The following is a 12836-nucleotide window of genomic DNA, read 5'->3' on the forward strand; positions in this document are numbered from 1 at the left end:
CATTTTTAAATTGAATTCATAATTTATGGCAAAACAATGTTCGTAAAATTTAAATATAATTCCTCACATGTTCTGCTCTCGCAAAAGATTAAATTCTCATGTTTTGCGTTAAATTCATTTTTCAGAAAATGCGAAAATTAATTGAAAATTTATTAAAAAAAAAAAGAAAAAAAAAACCATGGAAAAAAAGAGTGGAAAGAACAATAGCAACGTTGGAATCCCTTGTAGAACAAATTTGGCAAACGGGAAGTCAAACGGGAAGTGCTTTTTCTGTGTGTCCCACACATACGCTCACACAAACATGATGCCAGAGAGACACCAGCAAGTGTTGGTGGGCGGAGGCAAAGGAGGAGGTTTAAAAAAGATAAATTACTTTCACATATAAACACCTTCTTGTTCTGCCAAACAGGGTAACAACAACGAAATAAATAATAAAAAAAAACCTGAATACCAATATTAACAACAAATTTGTTGTTCGCTACAACAACAACAACACTGGCAACCACATACATCCTTTCCCTCAAAACCCCCTCCCCCCATTTTCCCACAGATGTAAGTTTGTGCTCGGCCAGGGTAACCGTGTAACATAACATCAGACATTTGTCTGCTGCCAGGATACAGCAACCAAATGTGAAAAAAGAAACGAAGACTGAAAGATGATACTTGGCGGAGGATACTTTCGGCGAGAGGAGAGTGGGGGGAAAAACGAAAGTGTTTGTTCTTTAGGCGAACAATGTGAAAAACATTAGCTTAAATGTTCTGCACCACCACCAGTAGTTGTGGCATCCTGCCCACTATTGTGGTTTATCCTTATTGCACACACATTGTGGAGGATACATCCTGGTTTGTTAGTGTTGTTGGCAAAGAAAAAAAACCACAATACAACAAAATAAATACAAGAACAATACACCTTCTACACTCAGTCGCTTTTTTGTCTAAGTCTTGTGCGGGGAGAAAATGGAAATTTCGAAATAATTTCTCAGCGAGGATGGGTAGGGAATTTGGAAGGACATTTTAGAGAGGACCCATAACTTGACTATTGAGACTGAAAAAAGACCTGCGAAGGACCTTCAGGAGTCTTCCATAGCCAGAAAAACATTCAGGGGTATTTTGACCAAAAAAGGACCTTTTGAGGTCTCCAACCCACAGAAGGTCCTCTTAAGAACTTTTATAGAAGAAATCATTTGATGCTATTGTGTAGAAAGACAATTGAGACAGAAAAAGACCTTCGAAGGACCTTCAGGGGTCTTCCATAACCAGAATAACATTCAGGAGTATTTTGACCCAAAAATTACCTTTTGAGATGTTCTACCAACAGAGAGACCTCTAAAGGACTTTTATAGAAAAAAAATCATTTGATGCTATTGTGTAGAAAGTCCATAGAGACAGAAAAAGACCTTCGAAGGACCGTCAGGAGTCTTCCATAGCCAGAAAAAAACATTCAAGGGTATTTTGACAAAAAAATCACATTTTGAGGTCTCCAACCTACAGAAGGTCCTCTAAAGGACTTTTATAGAAAAAAATTTAATTTGATGCTATTGTGTAGAAAGACAATTGAGACAGAAAAAGACCTTCGAAGGACCTTCAGGGGTCTTCCAACACCAGAATACCATTCAGGAGTATTTTGACCAAAAAAGCACCAACCCACAGACGATCCTCCAAAGGACTTTTATAAAAAGAAAGCCATTTGAAGTTATTGTGTAGAAATAATGTGATTTAAAGCTCTTCGGCGGACAAAAGCCTAATGCAGGGTCTTCTGTAAACAAAGTCATTCGAAGAACTTCTATGATCTGACGGTATTTTAAAGGATATCTTCAGGAGTCTTCCACAGGCAGAAAAACATTCAAGGGTATTTTGACCAAAAAAAGCCATTTTGAGGTCTTTTACCCACAGAAGGGTAGAAGAAGGTGCTTTAATGAAAGAAACTTCTTTCTTTACAAAAGACCCTGCATAAGGCTTTTCTCCACCGAAGAGCTTTAAAGCACCTTCTTCCTTTACAATAACTTCTGTGGGTAGCAGACCTCAAAAGGTCATTTTTTGTCAAAATACCCTTGAATGTTTTTCTGGCTATTGAAGACTCCTGAAGGTCCTTCGAAGAACTTCTATGTTTGAAGAACTTTTATGAACTGGTGGTATTTTAAAGGATATCTATATACAGAAGGACCTGTAGATATCTGTTGAAGGACTTATGAGGGCAGAAGGTCCGGTTTCTTCAGGCAAACTACACTTAAAGGATATTCTACCGAAAGAAGAGACGTCAAAGGATTTTTTTATGGAAGAAGCCTATTTTATGTTCTATAGACACAAGGCCCATTGAAGGACTACTATTGACAGAGAACCATTGAAAAGTTCATATCTAAACGAAAAGTCCTTGAAAGAAGGACCTTTGCGTGACTTCTATAAACTGAAGTCCACTTAAAGGACTTCTATAGACATAATGACCTTTAAGTGTCCTCAATTGGCTGAAGACTATTTAAAGTTCCTCTATGGACAAAAAGTCCTTAAAGGATCTTCTATAAAAATATACAATTTTAAAGGACTTCTGTGGATGGAATGTTCATTAACGGACTCCTATAGACAGAAGGTCCGTCCAAGGCCATTTAAAGGGTGTTCTGTAAGCAAAAAGTCCTTTAACCTTTTCTATGAGCAGAAGTCCCCTTAAAGGATGTTCAAAATATACAATTTTAAAGGACTTTTGTGTATGGAAGGTCCATTAATGGGCTCCTATAGACTAAAGGTCCCTCCAAGGTCATTTTAAAGGTGTTCTGTAAGCAAAAGAACCTTTTAACGTTTCCTATGTGCATAGGGCTCCTTATAGGATCTTCTAAAGAAAACTGTCAACTTGAAAAACTTCTATGGACAGAAGGTCCTTTAAATGTATTCTATAAACAAAAGACTCATTAAAGGACTTATATTTGCAGAGAGGCAGTTAAAGGTCTTCTATAAACCAAATGTCCTTGACTAGTATTTTTTTAGAAAGAAGAACCTTTGAAGGACTCTTGGAAACAGAAGACCCACTGAAGGGCTTCCATGGACACAGGTTCATTTAAAGGACAAATATAGACAAAAGGCACTCGAAGGACCTTCTATAGGAAGACATCCGTTAAGAGGACCTTTTCGAGCGGAAAGAATAAGTGGAAGCTTCTTCCTAGGTCCATTAAAGGCGTACTTTGCGCAGAAGGTCCTTTCAAGATATTCTAAAGGTCTTTCTAAGGACTTCTATCAACAGAAGATCATAATAATAACTTCTATGGACAGAAGGTCCTTCTATGATATTTTATTGACAGATGACGCATTAAAGGACTACTATTGGCAGATGGGCCTTTGAAGTTTTTCTACGCCCAAAAAAAATCCTCGAAAGGTATTTTTTATAAAGCAGTACCTTTGAAGGACTGCTAAAGACGGAAGGCTTGTTGCAAGACAAAAGGCCCTTGAAGGGTCTTCTTTGGAAAGACATACGATTAAAAAACATTTACGAACGAAAACAACCTTAAGGAACACCTTCAGGTAAAGGACCTCAATTGGTCCCTTGAAGGTGTTTTAAAAGTAGAAAAATCCTTGCAAGGTATTTTATAGCTGAAGGTCCTTTTAAGGACTCTATAAACTGAATGTAATTAGACATTGGAAAGCCCCTTTACAAACTGAAGACTATTTAACGAAAGAGAACCCCTCGGGAGATCTATTCAGTTCAGGTTCTTCAAGTGGTTTTAAATGGGAAAAGACCCACAAATTCATTCCTACGGACAGAATACCTTCAACGTTCTCCTATGGACAGAAGATTCTTCAACCGACTGCTATAGCCAGAAGGTCTGTTTAATGTCCCTTGGGAGGCAAAAATGTCATTTGAAAGGCCTTGAAACACCTTTTGTAGAAAGGCATCCGTTTAAATGACTTTTACAAAGGAAGGACCCTTAAAGAACTTCCATAGGGAGAAGGGCCTTTCTATATCCTTTAAAGGTGTTGTATGAACAAAAAATCCTTTGGAGGTATTTTATGAGCTGAAGGTCCTTTTAACAAGTCTATTTACAGAAGACAATTGAAAAACGTCTATGAACGGAAGGCCCTTTAAACGCCATTAGTAGATTAAAGATCCTTCAAGCGTTCTCTACAAATCAAAGTCTGAGATTAAGATATCTATGGAGAAAAGGTCCTTAAAGGGTCTTTAATAGGGGAAACCCCATCAAATCTTTCCTACGGTCAGAATGCCTTTACCGTTCCCCTATGCACAGAAGGTCCTTAAACCGACTGCTGTAGTCGGATCCTTGAAGAGTTTTTAATAAGGGAAACCCTATCAAATCTCGATGGGCAGAATCCCTTCAACGTTGCCTTATGGACAGAAAGGACTTTTACGGACGAAAGGACTCTCAAAGAACTCCCAAAGGTATAAGACCCCTTCAGAAGGTCCTTAAACGGTCTTTAAGGGAAAAAGGCCCATCAATGCTCTCCTACGGAGAGAATCCCTTTAACCTTCTCCTATGGACAGAAGACCCTTTATCAGACTCTCATAGTCAGACGGCTTATTTAAGGTCCCTTGGAAGGCAAAAGGGTATTTGAAAGGTCCTTGAAGGACCTTCTATAGCAAATCATCCGTTTAAAAGGCTTTTACGAACGGAAGGACCCTTAAGGAACATTCATAGGCAGAAGAATCATATTAGGTCATTCACATGTGTTCTATAAGTCGGAAAACCTTTAAAGGTAATCTGTAGCTGAAGGTCCCTTTAAGGACTCATAAACATAAAATCATTAAAAAGTCTTGGAACAGAAGGTCCATTAAAGGCCCTTAGCAGATCAAAGATCATCCATTTAACAAAAGTGGACCTCGTGAGGGATCTGTCGAGAGAAGATACTCTAAATGTCTTGAATAAAGAAAATATCCATAAATTCTCCCCCTCCTATGGACAGAAAGTCCTTCAACCTGCTTCTAATGTCAAATGGCCTCTTAAAATCCCTTGGATGGCAAAAGGCATATTTGAAGGGTCATACGTCTTTTGAAGGCCACTGGAAGATTATCTGTCTATAGAATACCTCTTTGAGCTCCTCTGTCTACAGAACACCTCTGAAAGGTATTTTGTCTATAAAGGTTCTCCGAGAGCGATCCTCTATAGGCATTCTCCCTGAATAAGGCACTTAAATGGTATTCTCTTTGAAGAAGATGTTAAAATGACCATCTCTCTGTAGAAAACATTCAAGGGACCTTGTCCTTCCCAAAAGAACCAGAACAATGTCTTTATAAAAGACTTTCAAAGATCTTCTCTTTGTGAACTCCCAAATGTATAAGACCCCTTGAGAAGATCCTTAAACGATCTTTAAGAGAAAAAGGCCCATCAATTCTCTCCTATGGAGAGAATCCCTTAAACCTTCTCCTATGGACAAAAGACCCTGTATTAGTCATAGTCAGACGGCTGCCTTCTGCCTTGGAATTTGAAAGGGGTATTTGAAAGGGGTATTTGAAAGGTCCTTGAGGGACCTTCTATAGCATCAGTCTAATAGGCTTTTACGAGCGGAAGGAACCTTAAGGAATTTTCATAGCCAAAAGAATTATATTCTATAAATCGAAAATCCTTTAAAGGTAATCTGTAGCTGAAGGTCTCTTAAGGTCCTTCCTCTAAGGATAACCTTTAAAGGATCTTTTCTCTATAGAAGAAGATCTCCTAAGGAACGTCCCCTTTTAGAAAACCCTTAAATATTTATAGAAAAATCTTCCCTTTCCATTGAAAGCCTCAAAAAGCTCCTCTGCCATAAAAATACTCCATTTCCCATTCTTCTCTTTCTGGGAATCCTCGCGTTTAAATTACTTAAAAATTATCTACCCCCGACAACTGGGCGTAATACACAAATAATTACTGCAGCTCGGCAACTAAATAACTTTCCTCAAACATGTGGCACCTTTTCATTACAAAACAATAACAGCAGCAGCAACAACAACAACAACACAATATGTAACTTACCTTCGCACATTTGCTATATCGCCACGTTCCACAGCCAGGAGGAATTTCTTCTCTTCCATTTCCAATGGTTGTGGTAAACCGATTGGCAGACAACCATGTTTGAGGGTTTCGGTGGAGCCGGCACCAACGGTGTGTGAGGCCACCTGTTTCCGGTATTGTAAGTAAACACAGAAAGGACAGCCAGCAAGGATATCACCAGCCACCAGTCAGGATATCCCACGAAAAGCCAATGTAATAAGATATGGCCAGAAATTGTGGGAGAAGGCAAGAAGAGACATGAAAAAAAGACAGAAAGAAAAGGAAGTGTGAGAAAATAAAGTCGCTTAAATAAGATCACACACACACACCTCATAAAAAATTTACATATGTATGTGTGTATGTATTTATGCAAAATATTTAATGTGTCAGTTACTTGGTATTCATTCTCTACCACTTTACCTTTTGCTTAAGAGCAACTACCTGGGGTATTTTATTGTAAAAAGCTATCTTCTGAGTGGGCTTGAGCCTGAGCATGTTCATCACGAGGCGAAATGAAATGAAAGAAAGCCGAAAAATCGTAAAGCACAAGCAAGTGTTAAACTTATTTCGCAAAGTGATGCTGTCAGAGAATTCAATGAGATTTTTATTTGAATATTTTTTTTTCTGAGAAAGGGCGGAGGAGTGCAGTGGCCAGGAAGGAGAGAGGGGATGAAATAAATAAATGAAAATTATTAAAAAAATATAAAATCATAACATTACAGGGAAATTATATGTCTTAAAAATATCATTTATTTCAAACGAATTTCAATTTTTGTTTAATTTTACGAACGATGGTCCCTTAAAAATGTTTTTAAAAATTCCAACATTTGGAATCAGACTATACTTTAAAAATATTCTTTAAAATTACACGATGTTCCGTTAAAAGGACTTTAGAAATAATTTAATAAGAATGTCCTTTCAGATAAATCTTATTTTCTCTTAAAAATATCATCTTTAAAGTTTAAAACTCCACAATTTTTGGTCCAGACGGCCACGTGGACCATTTTTAATCTACGATTTTCCATCGAATGGTCCTTCTTAAAAAACACACAATTTTAACTACAGATTTCCTATCACGTGTTGAAAACTTTTTCTTTAGAGGACCTCACAAAAAAATTATAAGGACTTTTCATTCTAAAGTCCAGATGTTCTTGAAAATATCCTTCAAAATTTACTTTAAAAAAAATTACAATAACACAACAATTTTTGGTCAAAAAAAGTTTTCAGAAGGTCCCTCGAAAAATTTCTTAAAAAATCCATGATTTTTGCTACAGACGTCTTTCCACTACGTTTCAGATAAATCCTACATTAAACATTACTCTCATTTGAAAATTTCAACTTTTCAACATTTTTTATTATCTATGGTAGATTTTTTTTCAAATTTCACAATTTTTGGTCCAGATGTCCTTTAAATATTTTTTTCAATCTATGATTTTCCAAAGGAACATCCTTCCTAAAAAATCAAGATTTTTGACCAAGACATAGTAGAAGAAAATCTCCTAAAGCCCTCCAAACAATGAAGGAAGTTGTCAAGATTTATATATTTCAAAAAGTTTCAAAAACGCTCAAAAGAATATCGTTGAAAAAATTTGAAATAACTCTATAATTTTTGGTGCAAAAATATGTTTTAAAAACTTCCCAGAAGGGTCCAGAGAAGGTCCTTCCGAAAAGTTTTCTTACAAACTCCACAATTTTTGGTCTTTTAAAATATTAAAAAAAAAAAAAAAACAAATTTTTCGTCAGTTTGTGTTTTAATAGAAAAATATCTCATTTGGTCCAAACATCATTCACAAAAAAAAAAATAAATAAATAAAAAAATTCCAAATATTTTTCATAAGAATCTACTTAAAAAATATAAAAGATTTTTGGTTCAGACTTCCTTCAATATATTCTTAAAAATATCCAAAATTATTTATCAAAAGGCTCTGGAAAAATTTTCTCAAGAATACAATTTTCTTAAAAATTCAAAATTCAAAAATTCAACAAATTATTAAAAAAAAAAAAAGCCAAGATTTTTCGTCAGAAGTTCTATTATTAAATGTCTTTAGAAATCCGAATTTTTGGTAGTGTTTTTTGTGTGTATTTATTATTTTTTTTTGGGTCGTTCAACATATTTTTCAAAATAAAAAAAAAACAAAAATTTTCATAAGAATGTGCATCTTAAATCTTAAAAAACACATTTTTTTTTTTGGTCCAGGTGTCCTACCAAAAATTTCCTGAGGAGGTCCTACGAAAAATTTTCTGTTGCGGATTTTATCTTTTTTTTTAAATATTTTGAAAAAATCTAATTTTTTAATGAAAATGTGCTTCAAAAGAGAAATAAAAGTATTATTTTTGGTCCAAAGGTCCATGTCAGAAAAGCCCCGAGATCCTTCAAAAAATGTCTTATAAAGCTCACAACTTTTGGTCCGGATGTCCTTAAAATTGTTTTTAAAAAATAGTCCAACATTTTTCATAAGAATGTGCTTCAAGAGAAAAAATATTATTTTTAATCCAAATGTCCTTCACAAAAAAGTTCGTACATTTTACTTGAGAAGGTCTCTCGAAAAATGTCTTTTAAAATACAAGATGTTTGCTACAGACGTCCAAAAATGTTAATCCGAATTTGTATCTATTTTAATCTTAAAAAGCTCAAGGGTTTTTGGTCCAGGCGTCCTTCACAACTATTCTTCAAAAATTTCAACAGTTTTCATCAGAAGGTCCTTCGAAAATTGTTCTTGCCAACTCTAAAATTCTTAATCTGGATGACCTTTAAAATATGTTTAAAAAAGTCCAAAAATTTGTATAAGAATGTGCTTCAATAGAGAATTGAAATTATTATTTTTAATATATCCTTCACAAAAACCATCCAAAAATTTCGGAGAAAATTTTGCTCAGAATCAGATTCCACTTTCAAAAAATTGTTTTATTCAAAAGGCCTTCAATATATCCTTCAAAAAAAAAATTGTTGAATTATCTGAAAAAAAAAAAAAAAAACAAATCCTAAAAAATGTCTCTAATAATTTCATTCAAAAATTCTTCAAAGAGCTTTTGGTCCGAATATCCCTCAAAATATTCATTAAAAAATTACAACATTTTTTGTCAGAATGTATCCAGAAAAAAAATTTTTAGAGATCCAAGATTTTCGGTTCTCAAAATATTCATCAAAAAATGTCTAAATATTTTATCAGAAGGTTATATTGAAATCTTCAAAATATTCAGACCCCACGTCCAACAAAATATTCTTAAAAAAATATCCAAGATTTTTGATCCAGATATCCTTGGAAATATTCCAAAAGTTTTTTTTTAGAATGCTCTTCAAAATTTCCAAGATTTTCGGATCTGAAAATATTCTTCAAAAAAGGTTTTCTCAAAAGCTCCATAATTTTCGATCCACAGGTCCATAGAAATAATGTTAAAAATAATCTAAGGCTCTCTTAATAATGTGCTTGAATGGCATTCTTAAGAAATCCGAGATTTTTTCTTCAAGCGTTCTTTAAAATATTATACAAAATTATTTAAGAGCCTTTTAAGAAGATCCTCCAAATGTTTTCTTAAAATTCTAACATTTTTTGTCCAGATGTCCTTCAAAAAATTCCAAAATTCCAAATTTTCCAAAATCTCCCAAGTCTCTTCAGAAAAAAAAAAAATCCAAAAATTATGATTCCCTTCCAAATTTTGCCCTACCCGAATCACTGTCCCTCAGATAAATCTTTCATTAAGTATTTTCCCACACTTTCTTCATTAAAACGGGCACATTAATAAGCATTTTAACAAACAGTTATCAGATACTTATCCTCTTTCCTCTCCCTCTTCCACTTCCTCTCCATAACTCCCCACACCCTGCATCATCATCTTCATCATTTATGCAATGGCATTCATTTAACCCAACAACGAGTCATGAAAATATAAGCAGCACTTTAAGATGAATAAGAACAAGGAAACCTACATCTTAAATCCGATTTAAATAAAAAAGAAAAAAAAAAAAACAGAGAAAAAATATTTTCAAGAAAAAACCCAGCTCGCCCCTTATGAGAAGAACACATAAAATTCCGATAGATGGAAAATGAAGAAGAGGAACCAGAAGAAAAGGCACAAACACTTTTTTCCTCTTTTTTTAACTTTAGGACTTCGTTAACATAAATCCACTCAACTGAGGTACCCTCTTCTCAGTCGCCTCCTCTCTCTCTCCCTCTCTCTCTCCCTCTCTCTCTCTCTAAATTGAGATAATGTTATTTATGTTGTGAGTGGTGATAAACAATCATATGTAAATCACTTATCTGTCTGTCTGTTTGTATGTCAGTCATTCAGTCGGTGAATTCGTTTAGCTAAGTAGCTGTCGGTCTGTCTGTCTGCAGAGATGTCTAGAAATAAAACGGAGCTGAATGAAGGTAATTAAATTTGAAGAAATGTGAATTTGATTTGTAATGAAATGTTAGATAAAAATTCGTTACCGGAAAAAATAGAGGAGGAATTTGCATGGAAAACAGCAAATCACGATAAGGCATAGCATAAATGTGGGTGGAAATTTGACATAAAAATTTAAGCATGGCTCGTGACGTTTGAAATTAAATTATTTAATAATTATTTATGTTAAAAAAAATCATGGAAATAAGTCCTTTAAAAATCCACTCAAGGAATTAAAAACTGTTAAGTATAAAGTCAAAAAATAATATCTTAAAAATTCAAGATTAATCGACAAGATGTCCTTGTCTTGGCCAGAAAATGTTTTAAATATTCTGCCTGTTTTGCTCAAAATTTCGCTAAAATATGAAAAAAACACGATTTTTGGTCGAAATGACTTCAATATATTCTTCAAAAAAATGGCAGATTCCTGTCCTTGACCAGAAAATGTTTTAAATATTATTTTTGTTTTGCTCAAACTTTGGCTAAAATATGAAAAAACCGACAATTTTTGGCCCAAATGCCTTCAAAATATTCTTCAAAAATTTGCCAGATTTTTCATCAGAATGTGTGTTCCAATTCCATTCCTATTCGGGACATCCTTCCATGTTTTTAATTCATTAGTTGTTTTTTTTTTATTTATTTTTTTTTTCTATTTACTTTTTTTTTGGTAATTCATGCTTTCTGTTAAATATATCCGTCGAAAAATTATTTTTTTGGCCACTTATCCTCCAAGAAAAACTTTAAAAAAATTTTGAATCTAGGTTCCGACGTTCTCCAAAATATTCTCATAAAAACTCTATGATGTTTCATCAAAGGATTATTCATTCAATTCCATTCCTATTCAGGATATCCTGCCTTGTTTTTAATTCGCTTTTTTATTTATTTATTGTTTTTTTTTGGCAATTCTGTCAAATATATCCGTCGAAAAATTGATTTCCTTTGGCCATTTATCCTCGAAGAAAAACTCTAAAAATTTTTTGAATCTTGGTTCCGGCGTTCTTCAAAATTTTCTCAAAAAACTCTACGATGTTTCATCAAAGAATTATTCATTTAATTCCATTCCTATTTAGGATATCCTTCCATGTTTTTAATTCGCTATTTTTTTATTTTTATTTATTTTTTTTTTTGGCATTTCATGATTTTGTTAAATATATCCGTCGAAAAATTAATTTCTTTTGGCCATCTATCCACCAAAAAAAACTCTAAAAAATTTTTGATTTTGGTTCCGACATTCTTCAAAATATTCTCAAAAAAAGTCTACGATGCTTCATCAAAGGAATATTCAAAACATTTTCTTAAAAAAAATCATAGGTTGTTGATACGAAGGTCCTTAAAGATATTCTCTAAAAAAAATCAATAATTCCACGAAAGTCACTTTTCAAAATATTTTTCCAAAATCAACATTTTCTGGTCCGAAAGAACTTCAAAGTATTTTGTTAAGTTATATTGGATGCTTTATTGGAAGGTCTTTCTAAAAAAAAATCAGGAGAATAGTCTCATTTTTTCCTAAGAATTTTAGATTTTTCTCCATGATATTCTTTATATTTTCATACAATTTAAAAAAATTCACGATTTTTGCCAGAACTAAAAAAAATCCCAGAATTTTCTTCAGGATAATCTTTACAACACTGTTTTTTGGTCGGATGTCCTGGAAACCATTTTCCTAAAAATTCTTGATTTTGGACTTGGACCTCTGAAATTCCAAGATTTTTCATTAGGATGATTTTTTTACGGAGACATTCCCTTCCTTTTAAATAGAAAATATAATCAATAAAGAAAAGTTCTCCAATTTTTCATTAAGATATTCTTCACGAATTTTTATAAGATATCATCTTAATAAATTTCTTAAAAAATACTAAAATTTCTTCATTAGAATATCCTTCCGAAATATTTCTTATTTTTTCATATCCATGATTTTTCGATTGGATGTCCTTAATTATACCTTCAGCCACATAGCTAGTTATACCCCCAGCCATATGGCTAGAGGAGGTATATATCATTTGATAGGGCCATAACGTGCCTCATCGAAATAACGGTTTTAGATCTAGGTCTCTTTGAAATAAATCCGTTCCAAGACATTTGGAATCGATTTATCGATTTCCATTCGTGTGTCTGTCTGGCTGGATGGTCGAAGAGACTATCCAATTTGGTCAAAACTTGGCACATCGTAATACTATTGTCAAACATAGATCTAGTTCGGAGATGGGCAATATCGTCAACATTTTCAGAAAGAAAATATTTTATTGCGCAAAAAGGAAAAGGATAAGTCGATTTTGCTCCAACTTTGCAAAACCTAATATTTCCATCAGTGCTAGGTTAGGGGCGAAAATGGACAATATCGGTCGACTCTTTGTGGTACCTCCTACACAAAGGATCAACATTTTGAATAATTATAATTCTTATAAAATGTTATTTAATTGTCCGATTGTCTTCAAATTACACACAACACAATATTTTTATCAACCCAAGGTCTGGTGTGAAGAT

General features: G+C 33.7%; 1 protein-coding gene across 4 annotated transcripts in view; it reads right to left on the reverse strand.

The window, feature by feature from the left end:
- The window catches only part of LOC101899557 (transient-receptor-potential-like protein), a 57449-nt gene that overhangs the window by 30349 nt on the left and 14264 nt on the right, over positions 1–12836 (reverse strand). For all 4 annotated transcript variants that reach the window (XM_059128885.1, XM_059128883.1, XM_059128886.1 and 1 more), the window contains one exon: positions 5949–6091. In XM_059128885.1, coding sequence (XP_058984868.1) covers positions 5949–6091 — 143 coding nt within the window. The remainder of the gene's footprint in view (positions 1–5948; positions 6092–12836) is intronic.

The sequence above is a fragment of the Musca domestica genome, unplaced genomic scaffold (genome assembly GCF_030504385.1).
Source record: "Musca domestica strain aabys unplaced genomic scaffold, Musca_domestica.polishedcontigs.V.1.1 58, whole genome shotgun sequence".
Classification (NCBI taxonomy): Eukaryota; Metazoa; Arthropoda; class Insecta; order Diptera; family Muscidae; genus Musca; species Musca domestica.